We start from the raw sequence: 16,973 nt of genomic DNA on the forward strand, positions 1-16,973 counted from the left end.
GTTTTGTTGTCTCTTGCTTTATTGAGAGTGTAAACAGTTTTTATATAATGATCTTTGAAGGTAAAATAATGTGGTGATAAAATATGATCAACTTCCATAAGCATTTGGTATTCATTTATAACAGATCAGATTTTAAAAATACAGTAGAGGTCTTTTTGAACCGCTCTGGTTCTGGATATTAAAATCCTTTATTTAAGTAAAAGTACTACTTCCACACTGTAAAAGTAGAAGTTCTGCATTGAAAATGTTACTACTTACTACTAGTAGGAATAGTTGAAAATGTGAGAATGGGTTAATTTGGTTTGAATGTCATTGAGAAGTTAAATAATACAAATAATGTTTGAAAGATGGGCATTATGTTTTTAGAAAAAGCTGACTCTAAACTGGAAATTGCTTAAATGTGTAAGAAGTAGGTAAAGTAGTAAAAGTTATTAATTAGCTCTGTGTTACCAACTTTAGTTAAAGGTTGCCATGACTTCTCCCGTCTCAGAGTTATTTTCACAGATATGAGGCCCTGGAGCGCCTTTAAAACTCCTGCTTCTACCTCAAAAACCGTTACTCCTATCGCTTAATTTTTAATGCCGTGAGAGATAGCACACCCTGCTGAACATCCTGTGCAACAATGGGGTGTGTACTGTAAAAAATGTCAGGACAGTAGCCGGCAGAAGAAGACCTGTTTCTGTTATTCTCCAGGTATTTCTGGAACCAGTTAATACAGAATAGTGTACTCACTGAGTCAAAAAGGCTGCCTGGCTCTTGATGGCAAGTTGGCTAAATGTTGAGGGGGGAGCATGGCTGTCATCAAGATGTCTTGTATAGCAAACAAGTGACAATTTTAAGTTAAGTTAAAGCTGCATTTTGTACACAGTTTGCAACTTGTGTAATAGTGGAATGTAGTTAAATCAGAAAGTTATAAAAAAAAGTTTTGTTTTATTTGCATACTGTAACTTAGCCTACTTTGGATGTCTCATGAGATAAACCGGTTATCACTGTCATTGGTCCAGAGCCAAAGCATTAAGAGATTGTTGTAGAAACCAACATAACCAATTTAGATTAGACTGCTCTTTGCCTGGTGTGTGTCAGTGTAGTCTATATCCAAGATGTTTCATTTCTGGGATTGTTGAGGTGCTGTTACTCATTTTCGACTGGGTGTATGTAACTTTCCTGTTCCTTTGTATTGCCGTTCTAAACTCCGGTGGATTTATGAGGACTAAATATATGTAGTTTTTTTTTCAGTTTGTGTTGATTTCAGCGGTCCCTTTGGACAAAAGCAGTAGTGTTTTTACCACACTTGCTGTCGTAAAGGTTGCGGTCGTAGAGTTAGCATTACGGGGAGGTCATATAGTCATGATGAATGTTTTGCTCAGACATAAAATCATTCATTTACAATAAGAGAATAAGTTACAGATGAATCGTTGCATTTCAAGTGTTGCACATGGTAACTTAGCCTACCTTGGATGTATCGTGAGCTAATCTGGGTCTCACTATCACCGTGTCAGGAGGCATAGCATTAAGAGTTTGTTGTAGCAACTAACATAATAATAACCTAGATTAATAAAGGATTACAGTTAAATTTAGTCCACAAAATGACCAAAGTTTACACACATTTCCTGGGTGAAAGACTTTAGTTTTCCCCGGGGAGCAAGGCTGGACTGGCCATCTGGCATACCGGGCATTTTCCCGGTGGGCCGACGCACTTTTGGGCCGAATCGCCGATAGGCCTTTTTTTATTTTATGGCCAGGCCGGCCCATAAAGAACTCACAGCGGCCCATTGGTTAATTTTCTTTATTGGCACTGGCCTGACCCAATCAAATCCAGGAACCCCCCTTCCCCACTCTGGGCCGCAAATTTATGAAAGCCACTATGGCCACGCCTCACGGCCGTGAGACACGAGCTGTAAAATAGTTATGCTGGAAGTTTAGCATCCACGTTAAAATGGACAAACGACCACTAAAGTGCAAGGGAGGTGCAGAGAAATTACAGGAGAAAAAGATTAAGAATCTACAGGCGGATTCCTCAAAATGTGCCAAAATTTCTGACATGTTTGGGGCTGTAGTAGCTAGCTGCTTCAACATCAGCATTACCTGAAGTCGAGGAGGAGGAGAGATGGCTGGCTATACAGAGAAGCAGAAACAGCATCATGACGTGATATGAAGAAGCCGAGGAGGAGGAGATTGACCATGACAGGGCCATGGTGCGAGTGAGGAAAAGATGGAAGAGAGAGTAGATGACGACGTGGTAAGGAGTAGGCAAATTAACAGGAACTCTCAGGAAGGGAGGGAGACTGTGTCTGTCTGTGTGTGTGTGTGTGTGTGTGTGTGTGTGTGTGTGTGTGTGTGTGTGTGTGTGCGCGCGCGCGCGTGCGCGCGGGTGTGTCACGTCATAACGATAACAAGCAGTTTGGCTGTAACATTAAAGTTAGTGGCTGTCAGGTAACCTAACTGTTTAAGCTTACATTGAAAATGCTAGCGGTTGGCCTGTTGGGTAGCTGGAAAGTCTGTGTGATCTATAAAATCAGTGTTGATATAAGCATCAGTGTTCCTTGAATGGCTTAATTAGCTTCTCTTGTATTGGTGCTCTTTTCCAGGGCATATACTGTACTACTCTCAGCTTTATTGTAGCTTTTGGGAACGGTTATAGTTATGGTTATAGTATTTAGCAGACACTTGTGTCCAAAGCGACAAAATGTGAATCTTACAATAGTTAAAATTAACAGTAAACTGTTTTAAAGTTGCTAAGCCAATATTAAGCAAAATAGTAATATAACAATAATGGCAATACAATATCAAATATCAATAACAAATAATAAAAATACCATAAATATACAAATCATAACTCTAAGAATGAATTCATTATTTAAGTGTAAAATCAACAGATAAGTCTTTAGACCCCTCTTGAAGGATCCAAAATGATCACATGAACGCAGAACACTAGGCAACTTATATCATAGAATGCACGCATATTTTAAGAGGACTGTCTGCAGGGAATGTGTCTGACCAATCACGGTGGGTGTGGGCCGCCTGGGCCAAAAATGCCAGGGCCAATTTTTTGTCCCAGTTCAGCCCTGCCGGGGAGTGAACTCTGCAGTCTTGCTTGAAAGTCCTGTATGTTAACGCCCAATGTCGGCCTCCCGGTCTGCTGATTCCTCAGGTGGGTTGATGCATGTATGACTGATTGATGACTGTATAAGTGAAGCAAAGTTATCTCCATCCCCCCCTCACTGTCGCACCTCGTAATTCATTCCCAATGAGAGGGAAGAGGGCAGGTGGGGGTGGGGGGACAGTTTGACAGGTGACGCAAGAAGCGTGAAAGTGTCGCATTCGTGCTCGTCACACGCTCGCTGCAAGAGTTGAACTGTGTTGAACTTTTCCCTACCCTATGAACAAGAGACAGATTCTTCTGTTTGTGAGTTCACTAAAATATAAACCTGTTTTCTAAACAGGTCTCAACAAATCAGGTTCCGTTACCTTGCGTAAGCATGGACGTATGGCCAATAGTAGTGTGTGAATGCTATTGAAGGGCGGGCGTTTCTTAGAAGTTGCATAAGTTCCATAATAACGCGGTGTTCCCTGTGTGAAAAGCCATTAACCCTCCCCTGCCCCACAAATCACACACACACACACACACAGCGAGACACAGACACACTCACGCACATACTCACTCACCCACACTCATACACACAGACAGTGAACTCGTAACATTAAATATATGTTGAGTCCTATTATTTACTGTGAACACTGTACAGCAGCCTTACTAAGAAAACTGCTTTCCAGGAAGTTGTCAACCTGCGTGCAGTTACAAAAGGTAAAAGGGGAGCCTTCAAATCAGGCACGGCGCCAGGATTCCAGTTTTGGATGGGCCAGACCAATTGTGGGTGGGCCTTAAATTAAAAACGTTATCAAATCTCTTTTTAACCTAATACAAATGACTGACTAATATACTGTTATATTATATATATTATATGTGCTTACATAATAAAGATTGTAATAGCTTGATGTTCTTTCAATATGTTGTTGCATTGTAAAAAGTTTCGGTGCAAATGACGGACCTATCCACAATCGCTCTCCTTGGTTCTGACCAAAAGAAGAGCGCTTTGGAATCTCCATTACGCACCATACCTGGCTGTGCTATAGCGCATCTCTCCTAACCTAAGGCCTATAGACTGTGAAAGTGGTCAGGAATCTAATATTTAACCAAAACATACACTGTAAACCCGAATAAGTTACCAGAACTCAAAAAAAGTGAGGCAATCAGTTGCCTCACTTTTTTTAAGTTGATTAACTTAAAAGTCAAAATTTTCCGAACTTAAAAGGTTGGTTGAATTGCTACTTGTACCTTTTGATAACAGTTAAATTAAAAGTGCTCATTTAGCTCAACTCAAATATTTGCAGTTAATATGACTTAGTTTTCTGTTAAGGGAACTCAATTATTTTCAGTTATTATGACTTACAGTTTTGAGTTTTCAAACCACAGGAATAAGTTCACAGAACTTAAAAAAATAAGTACACAACCACACAATTTTTATGTTAATAAAACTCAATGTTTATTAGTTTGTTTTGTCATTGTTTTAAGTACACATTAGTCAAATATGTTGAGTTTGTTTACTTAAAAACATGTGATTCAAAACTTAAAAATTTTAGGCAACCGATTCCTCACTTACATTAAGTTTAACTAACTTAATATATCTTAAAGTCGTGAACGTCTGCTTTTGAACAGTTACATGTTAAAATGAAATAGAAAAACATTTATAAATTAAAAATAAAAAATAATTTTAAAATATAACTTATATACTTTAATTGTATATTAAATAAATAAATAAATTTGAGAGATTTTTAAGAAGAAAAACTCAAAATTCTCTGATCCTATCCTTCCAAATGTGTTCCTGGTCACTTAAACGAACACGAACTTAATGGGACTTTGTCTTATTCACCGTTATCCTCCAGAGTTAGAGAAGTCCATAAATACCCTTCTCATCTCAGTGTGTGTTGTAACTCTGTCTGGGCCACCCACTGCTAGCCTAGCTTAGCATATGTTGTACAAATCACAACATGTAAATAGGAAAAATGTTGGCGTTATTTTGTCACTTATTAGAGCATAGATGGAGCCAGATACCTCCAGGATCTGTGCTAAGCTAGGCATGGGTGCGTTAGACAGAGATACGACACGCAAAGAGATGAGAAGCGTATGTATGGACTTATCTAACTCTGGGTGATACTGTGAATAAATCCCAATAAGTACCGTATTTTTCCGGACTATAAGTCGACCTTTTTTCCTACTTTGGCTGGTCCTGTGACTTGTGCGACTTGTATATCAAAATATATATAATTTAACATGTTTTTAAATGTTAATTCATACTGAACACATTACCATCTACAGCCGCAAGAGGCGCTCTATGCTTGTGACAACTAGAATGCTGCTCCTAAAGACAACTGAGAAAGAGAAAAGAGATAAACTGCAGGTAGTAAAATATGCAGCCGAAAACGGTAATCGAGCAGCAGAAAGAAAGTTTGAAACCAGGGAGAAACTTGTGAGGGACTGGCGAAAAGGTGACTCTTATGCAATGAAGAAAACAAAGAAAGCTAATCGGCTAATCGCGGGCTGAAAGCAAGATGGCCAGAGCTGGAGGAACGAGTCACACATGGGTGCTTGAACAACGTGCCGCTGGGAGAGGCTTGTCAACGGTGCAGTTAGCCTCGATAACGCCGCCACCTGGTAGTTGTTCTGTGTGCTATTGTATAGTTTAATAACTGTTAATGTGTTACGTTAACATACCGGACACCTACCGTATTCAGCCTGTTGTTCTGGGTGCTATTGTGTAGTTTTGGATTTTGTGAAATACATTTCTAAATAAATGCGACTTATAGTCCGGTGCGATTTATATATGTTTTTTCCTCTTCATGACGCATTTTTGACTGATGCGACTTATAACTCGAGCGACTTATAGTCCGAAAAAATACGGTAGGCATGTTTCTTTAAGGCCCTAGGAAATAAATATTTATCACACATTTCTGATATTGACCAGACAACTAATCAGATAGTCAGGAAAATAATCGGAGTAATCAAAACAATAATACCAAAATGAAGTTATCGTTCGTTTACAGCTATAAAAGAAAAAACACTGCTTTTGGCTTCCTTGCTAATTCCTGAGTAAGGCGACAGGGCAGCAATTTGGATGAAATTTCAAAAATTCTATAGAGTTTAAGAACATTTTCACTTAAAACTCTAAAATGTAAATGTTTTACAAACCATATCAAATGCACAGTGAAATGTGAGTCATCTTGCGCAGCCCACAATGGTTAAGAAAAACATTAAAACATACAAAACATTAGCGTTACTTTTGCATTATATTAATGAGAACAAAGGCATATTGAGTAGTTTGGGCCTATTGGCTGAACACCCCAGTAGTGCAGTAACTTTTTGAGGCATTATTTAGACAAAAGGAGATAACTTTGAACTAGCCCTTTTATAATGCTTTACCCTGCAGCCCTTTTTTCAGATGAGTTTCTACATCATTAATTCATTCTTGAGGGTCTGCAACTCTCGGGGATAGTTTACCACTTTCTAGACCAAGTTAAATCTTTAGAGTGAATTCAAAAGTGTTGGTCAGTGCTTTGGGATAGCTGAGGTGCAGTGCATAGATCACTCCACAGATTACCAGGAAGGCATCGCCAAGTCTGGGAAGGCTGACCACGGCATCACTTTCAATGACGACAGTGATTCTCACAGGGTGGTAGTGAACTGGACTTCGCGTCATGGTCACCGATGAAAGTAATGAGGCCCACTGCAACACCATCAAGCTCTGGCTCATCAGACTCATCCTGAATGAAGAAAAAAGAGATACTAATCACAAACTAACACATGGAACAGAACAGATGACATAATTTGTCTTTCCTTAACCAAGTCCCATTGAAATCCAATACCACTTTTACAAAGAGACCTGGGTCTCATTGTAAGAGTTGAAAAACATAAGATCCATGTTCTGCACACATGAATCAGCCAAAATACCAGAGAATCTAAGTGCTGACTGAAACCAAGGACATTTACAAGAAAATGTTTTACTGAACATTGAATAAAATGTTAGTATTTACGGGTTAGATAATACACAGCAGAATCTGTTAGTGACTTAAGGAGACTCACTGTGCAGGTTCTTAAACATCCAGAGACGTCCTCACGCAGATACACAGGAAGGACGTGGAGAACAGTAGTGCGCTTTGGTGTATGTCATGGATTTCCTATTCAGATAAAAACAGAATTGCATATACTGAAGAGTTTACATAAAGCTGATTTTAAACAGTCCAAACAGAACATATGTCCACAAATAACCTGTTAACATCTTTAATGCAATCAGACAAATGGCAAAACAAAGTGGACTAATTGCAAAAGTCAAAAGCTCATTTCAATCATTGAACCTGTTCAATGTTCTACTGAGTTCAACCTATGAAATGTGTAAAAATCTATTTACCTGTTCATCGTGGATTTTAAAATTTCAGCCAGAGCATCTGCTGTCTTCCCAGTTTTTGATGCCTTCCGTCTGAATAAGGTCATCAGTCGAGGAAGATAGCGGTCAAGCTCAGCATAGCACGCGTGTTGGGCAGGTTCTGATTTGTAATCCGCTGGAACTCTGCATACAACTACATAGAAATAACAGCCAGAGGAGAATACAGCAACAACACTTATTAAAAAAACAGTTCAATTTGAAGAATCTTGCACACATTCATAAAGCAAAAATATCAGCCAAATGAGTAAGAATCACAATTTTCACTTTAAAAGAGAGAGCTGATCCATATTACCTCAGACTCTATTTTAAGAGCAGGCCAGAGGTCCATGAGGTCGTTCACTGGTGGGCAGGACATCACTATGGTCTGTCGCGTGGGGGAAATGTGGTCTCCATCATCTTTCTAATGAGGGTCAGTTTCTTCTCAGTCTTCTTCAACAATTTTTGCAAGCAAATACAAAGTTAAGTAAAATATGATTAGTAGTATTCTTGAACAGAACACATTCATTATTTGTTGACTTAAATACAGCAAAACACTTTATTTTGATCAAACAGGCAAGTAAAAAAACAATGATGTGTGTATGTGGGAGTGCGGTATGATTTGGGGTTACCACACTAAAACCTTGTCTGAGAAAAAACAACAATTCAAGTTATTGGTATTTTAGAGGGCGGGGAGGGGGGGTGATAGAAGAATTCACATTCATTGGATTACCTGGTATCGTTATCACATCTCCAGTTATCTTCCTTAACTTCTTGAAACTGGAACAGCAAGATGCAAAGGCATAAACTGATCTGAAACTGAACAATTAAAAGATTCAAAGAGTGTCAAATTATAAATACTTCCATTTATAAATGTTCCCTGTTAATGATCTTTTCATTTAATCCCCATAAGTGTCAAGTTACTAAAGCCATCAAGCAAAATTAACATTACTGTAAAGAAAAGCAGCCACACTTGAACCTTAGTGCATGGTTAATCAACAATAATACCATTTCTACAAACCAAAGCTTTACTGTTAAGGGTTTTTACTTTATTCATCTTTGTCATGAAAAGCAGCTTGCCTCCAGCAGGGTCGTTTGTTTTAAAACCGAGGCAACAGTAGGCAGGCACGGGCAGTTGACTCGTTCTGTTAACAGCAATCTCCGTGTCTCAGACAGTCTGCTCACACAGAATTTAAAACTAGCGTCCCTAGAAGCTACACAGAGAGCGCGGACTTGCAGTGTAGGAACTCAGTTTGAGGCGTTGATGCTCTTTTGTGCACTATTGAAAGTTTCCAGCAACAAAAAACTAACTATCGATACGAGGTGTCTGTTAGTGCTTCTACTAACAACTAATTTTCTAACACCACCTTTAAGCGGGAATGAGCGTATGATTACTAGATTCATCCGGCGTCAAATTCTTCAGGGAGTCGGTTAGTGGTAGCTAGGTCGCTAGTTGTGCTGCTGGAGTGCGTATCGCCAAAGTCCTTCTAAATAGTCTCTGGTAACGTTATTGGTCGCCGCTAAGTGGCTAGCTAGCTCTTTAGCAGCTAACCTATATCTGACAAGTTGCCAATCCCTACAAGACTCCCGCGGATAAGCCAGTGAAGGCCGGGGGCTTGAGAAGGTCTACGCCTCTGAGACAAACACATACAAAATGTATAAAAGAAGTAAAAGCGAATGAATATTAACATTCAAAACTTACAGTAAGTCCAGTGAGCCTGATTGCTGCTGCGTAGGTAGTTTCTGCAACCACTATCGTTTGTTGCTTCACCTTTGCGCGTTGTTCAAACTTTTCTTCTTCTGTGGTTTTTCCAAAGAGCGGTAAGGAATCAGTGTAGTGTGCAAATTAGCGCCACCTTCTGCTTCCGCAGGTTGAATCAGAGATTAACTCTCCATACAAAATTATCCCTGCAGCTGCTTAATAAAAAATAAAAAGAATATATAGGCTACATTAAACTGATGAAGCAAAAATAAATACATTTTGTCCTTCACTAATGTCTAATGCATTTCAGACCATTTGCTATTGCAATTTATTTATTATGATCGATTTTACTTTATTTGGTAAAGCACTTTAAGATTTTATTGTATTTTAACATGTGCTATTTAAATTCAGTTTATTTTAAATCATCCCTATTTTAAACAATAGAAATAACAGGACTTTATCATTCTTAGTATGTTATTACTCAATTCTATTACATTGTACTTAAGTTATGTTTTTAAGTTATGCTTACTTATACACAAAATAGTTCCATTTAATCAAAAAATATTAGTTAACAATACTCAAAAAGGAAGAACATGTTACACCAACTTGACAAAATTAAGTTAGTAGAACTTGTTCTAAAACTTTGAGTATACACTACTTAATCTATTTAATTACTTTGAACGTTCGGGTTTACAGTGTAGTTTAGTTCTGCTCATATAACATGAGGCCGAATATTTCACAATTCTATTTAATTGTTTTAAGTTTTCAACAATACAGATCAACAACACTGCCCGAAAGTTTCAATCAATGCTCGGCCACAGAACTTGTTCATTGACAACGTCATCTGTCATGTAAAACAAGACAAGTTATTTCCTACTGAGACAAACTGTTACTTTAGTGTGATGATTCATGTTATAAACATGTTTAACAAATATAAAAAATCGCATTAACAAGCCCTAAAGCATCATTGGCCATAACAAGAGAAAACCATGAGGGAAAAACAACTTGACAACAGTAACAAGCTGTTATAGAAATAGAATTACGCCTGCAGCTCCGTAGCGATTTATGAATCGATTATTTTAATCCATATATCTCATATAACGACATAATACAATACAGGCAGAGTACCTTCACAAACCTTACTGTTATCCTCTGGCGGTCCTACACAATTAAACTCGCTAAAGCAGAAGATGTGACCGGATACTTTAGCATGGTTGAGTTGCGGGCTCATCCATGGAAGACATGATCCACAGGGCTATATCATCCACTCATGACTCAGAGACAGAGGCACTAGCACCGGCGCTGATCGCGCTAGCCACGCTAGCCGCGCTAACCGCGCTAACCGTGCTAGCATCCTGGGGTGGCAGGGACAAAGATGTGCTAGGTGTTGTGGATCTCAGCTCTGCTTCATCTCCTGGTTGCAGCGATGACTCTGAGACCGCTCGTGCATGTTTAAGGGACCTAAACAACGACTGTTGCAACCTTGTCCTTTACTGGAAATTATTTTCACACTCTCAGATCACTGGGAGCTAGCCTAGCATACCGACAAGCTACATCCAATCCCAAACCTCACTGTCTGCTGAACTTGCGCAGAAACAATAGCCATGACTAGTTTTTTTAAATTGGTTTTGAAAACTAAACATTTAGACTATTTTAGCACAAATTTTGAGATTATTTGCAGATTTTTAATAATTCTTCACCAAATTATAATATTAAAAGTTTTTTGTTTTTTTAAGAAAAGTTTTGGGTGGGCCTGTTGAAAAGTGGGTGGGCCTAGGCCGGTCAGGCCTACCCATAACGCTGTGCCTGCTTCAAATACAGGAAAGCTGACGCTGAACATTTGTCCTGTAGGGTTAAATTTGTCAAACGGGTCATGGCTTGTGTGTTTATCTGCTGCAGCCTCAGTTTGATGTGAGTTACGGTGAAACATGATTACACAGAACGAATGCAGGGGCCGAGCAAATAAGACTTTGAGACAGAGAATAAACAAAGCCAAAGTGCAGTTTCTCTGATTTATTCTTATAAAAATGAGCATCTCTCTTTGACCCGTCTGTGCTTCTCTGTCTGTGCTTCAACCAGGAGAAGGTAAGCTGTTAGAAAGATGGATTGTTTTTATGTGTTTCACATACAAGTTTGAATATTCTGCCAACAGTTAAATACAGTTTAACACATTGAGTTTAAGATGTAAATGTGCACACTGGAACTGTAAATCCCTTAGAGATGACTAGATTTACTCATTCTCCTTTTGGAAGTTCAATCAATGTATTGATGTTTTTTAGTATTATTTGTTACTAGTGCAGTGAACCTGCAAAATCTGTTTTTGTGTGTTTTAGTAATTGTTGGTTTGGTGTGTTTGAGTGCTCATTGTTACAATTACACAGCCAACATTCAGTGACAGTTTTATTTGTGCATGGTAGAAAGCAAATACTGATAGTGACATAACATACATTAAATATGGTAAATTGAACTACATCGTTGCATAACAATTTATAGTGTTGATATTAGGTGACATGTATTTGGGTATCTGTGTATAGGTAGCAGGAGATTAGATTTACATTAATTTCAACGTTGTTGTCATTGTGCAGATTACAAGTATAGAGACAATGAAAGGCAGTTAGCGTCTAACCAGAAGTACAAAAATGCAGAAAAGTGCAATGTGAAAAGTATAGACAGGTAGTGCAGTATAAACAGCACTGTATATGACATATAGTGCAGTATAGACAGTAGTATACAGTTAATGAAGTGGTATGGTGTAAAGTGAGGATATGTGCAGTTAAAAGAACAGTAATCCAATCTGATTGGTGGAGTGTTAACCCGGAAATGATGAGCGGGATTAGCCTGACGTACGCCTCTAAAAATCTGACGAAAATCTTTTAAACTGACCTTTGTTGATCTGAAATGAAGACAGATTCAGCAACTGCATGGCCTATTTCTCTCTTAAAATGTTTTCAGAAACACTTTTCGTGAACTATTTTAGTAAAATATGAGATCGTATTCTGAACATTATGGTCGAGGAGAAGCCAGACCCACGTGACGTGTTCGTCCAATCAGCTGCCGGTTTTCATTTTTTGGGCGACAATACAGACTAGGGCTGCCTGCTGTTATGGAGACATATTACGTCTCGCACACGCAGAACATACGCTCAAGTCGGCATCGCTTCGGTGTGTTCTGAGGCACTTTTTGGACCAAGTCGGGGAGGCAGTCTGTCTGACGGTCGGCTGTCGGGTTAGTGTGTCGGAGCCTTAATGGGCAAAGATTCAGGGGGAGGTTGACCGTAACAGGTAGCTACTACTTTACGAGGGGGGAGGGTAATCTACTACTATAGGAAGGGGGAGGGTAATTAGAGTGGCAAGAAGCTATTTATGGTTCTTTCAATCATAGATTTCTCATTTCTTATCCAAACAACGTCAAACTTGGCACTGCACACTCGTGCCCTTAGCAAGAAACCTGTCAAGTTTGATCGGTTCGAGAAATATGCGAATAACAAACACACTGACATATAGACGTTCCTGTAGCCTAATAGATAGCCTATTGAATAACTTCATGATACAGAAGACAAAGCATTTTGTGGAATGATGAATCATCATGTGATATTTGCAACGATGTGACTCAAAAACAGTGTCTGGTAGCCTGCCTATAAGTGGCATCTCGCTCTGTCTGCCACTTGTTGTCTGTAGCTGGTTGTGCTTTGCATGAGTGGGATTCTTAAACATCCTGAAATTCAGGAATTGTCGTTTGTTTATTCAAAGTCAAAGACATTTCAAAGTAGTGCTACTTTGCAAGTGTTTGTGGGTCTGAGCTGTATGTCATATTTTAGCTGCCAAAGCTCCGCTGCTTTCTTCGACCCTCTCCGTCTCTGGTCCTGAGCTGTGCTCAGTCAGTGTGCAGTGTGAGAGGGGGCGTGGCCAGCGGCTAGAGCGGCAAAAGCCAATGTGTGCTTCTTTTACCGATATATATTTAACGATATCTTTTGCATTTCTAATCCAAACAACGTCAAACTGCACTTATTCGTGCCCATAGCAAGTCACCTGTCAAGTTTGAAATCCATCAGACTAACGGTTCGAGAGATATTCCAATAACAGACACACAGACAGACAGACAGACGTTCCTGTAATTTATAGATAGATATTCATTAGTTTAACAATTGTGATGACCCTTCCCACTTTGTGGGTGGCTCTTGTGAGCTGGGTAGGATGCAGGCAGAGGTGTGGTAGTCTACACCTGGTTCACATTCGCTTGATTGACTCTTTGTCCTTTAAAGAGAGCTGAAGATTCAGTTCTGGTGATCTCTCTCAATCCTCACTTCCAGAAAATGTTTGTTTTTGAGTTTTGTTTACATTACATCTACATTCTCATACTGGAGCAGTTTCAAGGATTTTTGTTCACATCAGTCACTTAGACACAGCCTGAAAAATATCATCCTTTAATCGGATTTCTTTGAGAGTAACTAAACAGCCCACATACTCATCAGATTCACTTTATACTAAACCTTCAGAAAATACCTCCAGTACAAAATCAGTTTACTCATTAAAACAAACAATGAAGCTGAACTTTTGAACTTTTGTCTTAGTTCACAATGATGATGCGTGCAGCCGTGGGTTTCTGGGTCCTATCAGCAGTGATCTGCATGGGCAGAGGCCATCACCATTTGGGTCACGATGATGACAAGACCGTCCAAGACACCGTAGCGGACAGCAGCGCCAACAGCGTCTCCCTGGTGAACGAAGCAAACCAAGAGTTTTCCTTCCGACTCTACAGGAAGTTAGCAGCTCATGCTGACTCACAGGGAAAGAATATCTTCTTCTCCCCGGCTTGTGTGTCGGCCGCCTTGGCTGCATTGTCCGTGGGAGCGCAGGGGGAGACTCACCGTCAGCTTTTCGGTGGTCTGGGCTTCAACAGCTCCCTCCTGATGCAGACAGATGTGGACCAGGCCTTCCAGATGTTCCTCCAGAGGGCCAACAACACATCTCAGGAGGAGTCCAGTGAAGGGACCGCCGTGTTTGTGGACAACCGCTTCAAGCCCAAGCCGGAGTTCCTGCAGACCCTGAAGCAGTCGTACCTCGCAGATGGGTTCAATGAGGACTTCACCAAAGCCACAGAAAGTGCTGATACCATCAATAAGTACGTGGAGGAGAAGACCAATGGGAAGATTGACCAGCTGGTGGATAACCTGGATCCAAACACAGTCATGTATCTCATCAGCTACATCTACTACAAAGGTAAGAAGGTCCTGTGGGATGAGATCTAGTCAGTCCATAATAATCTAATGTAATAATGTAAGATCTGTTTACATATTTTGAGGTTAAATTGAACTTATTAAACCATAAGTTTTGTTTTATTTCTGCTCATTGTCTAACAGGAAAGTGGGCGACTCAGTTTGACCCTAAACTCACCAAGCAGGACGACTTCAACGTGGACGAGAACACCAAGGTTCAGAGTTTCACTCTTAATTGAGAAAAAATGTTTGAGTCCCAGTAATTAACAGGGGCGGAGCTAGACATCGTTAAAAATTCAGGGTTCAGCCCAAACCTAGAGCGAGGGTCCGTTGGGAATCCTTCATTTATGAAAGATATATAAAGTATTTAAATTGTCATCGTCCAGGTTTCAGTCGACATGATGAATCTGGAGGATCGTTTCCACATGCATCACGACCACGAGCTGAACACGACGGTCCTTCAGCTCCCCTTCAACAGCTCCTACTCCATGCTGCTGATGTTGCCTGAAGTCATGGCAACACTGGAGAATGCCATTTCCCCGAACCACGTCACCAAATGGTTGAAGGCTACGATGATACGCAGGTTGGGAGAATCTTACTTTATGCTTCTAATATGAGGAAGGTTTGACACTGAATAAGGTACACAGCTTTGTCCTGTCCGATAGAGACTCTCCTCCCCCATAAAATGCCCCCATAAGTGCATCATTCTGACCTGTTTTTAGGTTTGTAGTGGCAGCGCCCTCTAGTGGTCATAGTAGTTCTGATGGGAGCAAAGCAGGAAGTAAGGTTAGGAAGTGTCCTGGTAAGAAGGCAGGTTGGGGGGGAGGGATGTGACTAACCGTGCGTTCATGGACATCGGAAAAACGTTTTTCCGACTGAAAACGTCACCATTCACATAACGTCCTGTGGGAATCAGAGGTGGGAACAAAAAGGTCTATCTCTGTAGGGATCCTTTCCATAATATTGTCAGACACTTATAATAATACTAGTCTGAGTCTGTCGGTGATTTAAAAACGGCACAGTATTATTTAAGGCCCTCATAACCAAATGAAACTCCTGCCCTAGTCAGATTCACTGCATGTTTGTCTTTCTCCCCCCACTCCCCCAATGCTTTAGGAGACATGAAGTATATATTCCAAAGTTCTCCATCAAGACTTCCTACAACCTCAACGATGTGCTGTCAGAAATGGGAATGACAGACATGTTTGGTGGTCATGCAAATTTGAGAGGCATTTCAGAGGAGCAAGGACTGGCAGTCTCAAAAGTAAGTAAACAGAGCATATGTTTTGTTATTTCACACATATTCCAGTCGTCTGTCGTCTCACTTACTCTCCGTTGCACTGCAGGTTGTGCACAAAGCTACGCTGGACGTGGACGAGGCCGGAGCCACCGCTGCTGCCGCCACAAGCATCAACATGAGACTAAAGTCTAACCCATACCTCCCGGCCCCTGTGTTGAAGTTCAATCGTCCGTTCATGGTCATCATCACTGAAAGAAACACGGAGAAAATCCTCTTCTTGGGCAAGATTATCAACCCAACCATCTGATGGATCATCACTTAGTGTTTGCTCGAGCACAGCTGTTCAGAAAAACTATTGTTTTGTTGTCTCTTGCTTTATTGACCGAGTGTGTAGCAAACTCGGCTACTGTGAAGGCAAATTAATGAAGGGATAAAATATTATAAATAGCCATAAGCATTTGGTATTCATTTATACCAAAGATTAGCTTTTAAAAAATACAATAGTGACCACCCACCTTTTGAACCGCTTTGGCCCCGGAGTTGATTTTCACCGTTCAACATCTCCATTGACGTTTAATTAAAGTGCCCATATTATGAAAAAAACACTTTTTCTGGGATTTGGGGAGTTATTTGTGTCTCTGGTGCTTCCACACACATACATGCTTTGAAAAAAATCCATCCATGGTGTTCTGAGTGAGATCCGGTTTCTGAATGTGTCCTGCCTTCAGTCTCCTGGTGAGCTGGTCAAAATCGGCCCGGACTGTGACGTCACAATCCGAAACGAGCTGGCTAACCACAACCGTTAGCTCGTAGTGTTAGCGTGCTAACGCTAATGCTAACGCTAGCATGCTAACGCTAGCATGCTACCTCGTTCTCAATAGCAAAGCACTGCTACAACACACACTAGTTCACCATAATCTCCAAAAGAACTACTTCCATGTGCTCCCTGGTTAAGAAGAAGTCTCCCAGCTGATCCTGCCTTGGAACTGACTGAAGTTGGAGAAACAGCTTTCTTTTACTTCTATGGAGCTAGCTGACATGATCTACGATCTGAGCTACTGAGCATGTGCGAGTGCAATCGAAGATAGTACAGAAGAAGAAGAAGAAAAGAGGTCTCACTCTGTAGCTAAAACAGAGACCTGGTGAAAAGAGGATCTGCAGCAGTGAGAGAGAGCTGTGCAGTACAACAAAAATATGGTGTTTTTTGAAAATTAAACCATGTAAACCTATTCTGGTACAACCTTAAAATAAAGTTATGAACCTGAAAATGAGCATGATATGGGCTCTTTAAGTGCTGGTATAAAGACTTTTAAGCCTGGAACCAGCCAATCAGCTATGAGA

The 16,973-nt window shown here is 40.3% G+C and overlaps 1 protein-coding gene and 1 long non-coding RNA gene across 2 annotated transcripts; one reads left to right on the top strand and one right to left on the bottom strand.

Moving 5' to 3' along the window:
• Positions 1–7,866: 7,866 nt before the first annotated feature.
• Positions 7,867–9,226, bottom strand: LOC120560256. Its single transcript, XR_005639463.1, has 3 exons — positions 9,178–9,226; positions 8,209–8,255; positions 7,867–7,928 (listed from the first exon to the last, which is right to left on the bottom strand). It is a non-coding gene; the product is annotated as an uncharacterized LOC120560256 (long non-coding RNA).
• Positions 9,227–11,083: 1,857 nt separating this feature from the next.
• LOC120560213 (alpha-1-antitrypsin-like protein CM55-MS) lies at positions 11,084–16,237 on the top strand. Its single transcript, XM_039802486.1, has 6 exons — positions 11,084–11,262; positions 13,748–14,396; positions 14,537–14,607; positions 14,779–14,975; positions 15,509–15,656; positions 15,739–16,237. Exons 2-6 carry the CDS (start codon positions 13,754–13,756, stop codon positions 15,937–15,939), a joined length of 1,260 nt encoding a protein of 419 aa, XP_039658420.1. The 5' UTR covers positions 11,084–11,262; positions 13,748–13,753; the 3' UTR covers positions 15,940–16,237.
• Positions 16,238–16,973: the final 736 nt, after the last annotated feature.

The sequence above is a fragment of the Perca fluviatilis genome, chromosome 6 (genome assembly GCF_010015445.1).
Source record: "Perca fluviatilis chromosome 6, GENO_Pfluv_1.0, whole genome shotgun sequence".
NCBI lineage: Eukaryota > Metazoa > Chordata > Actinopteri > Perciformes > Percidae > Perca > Perca fluviatilis.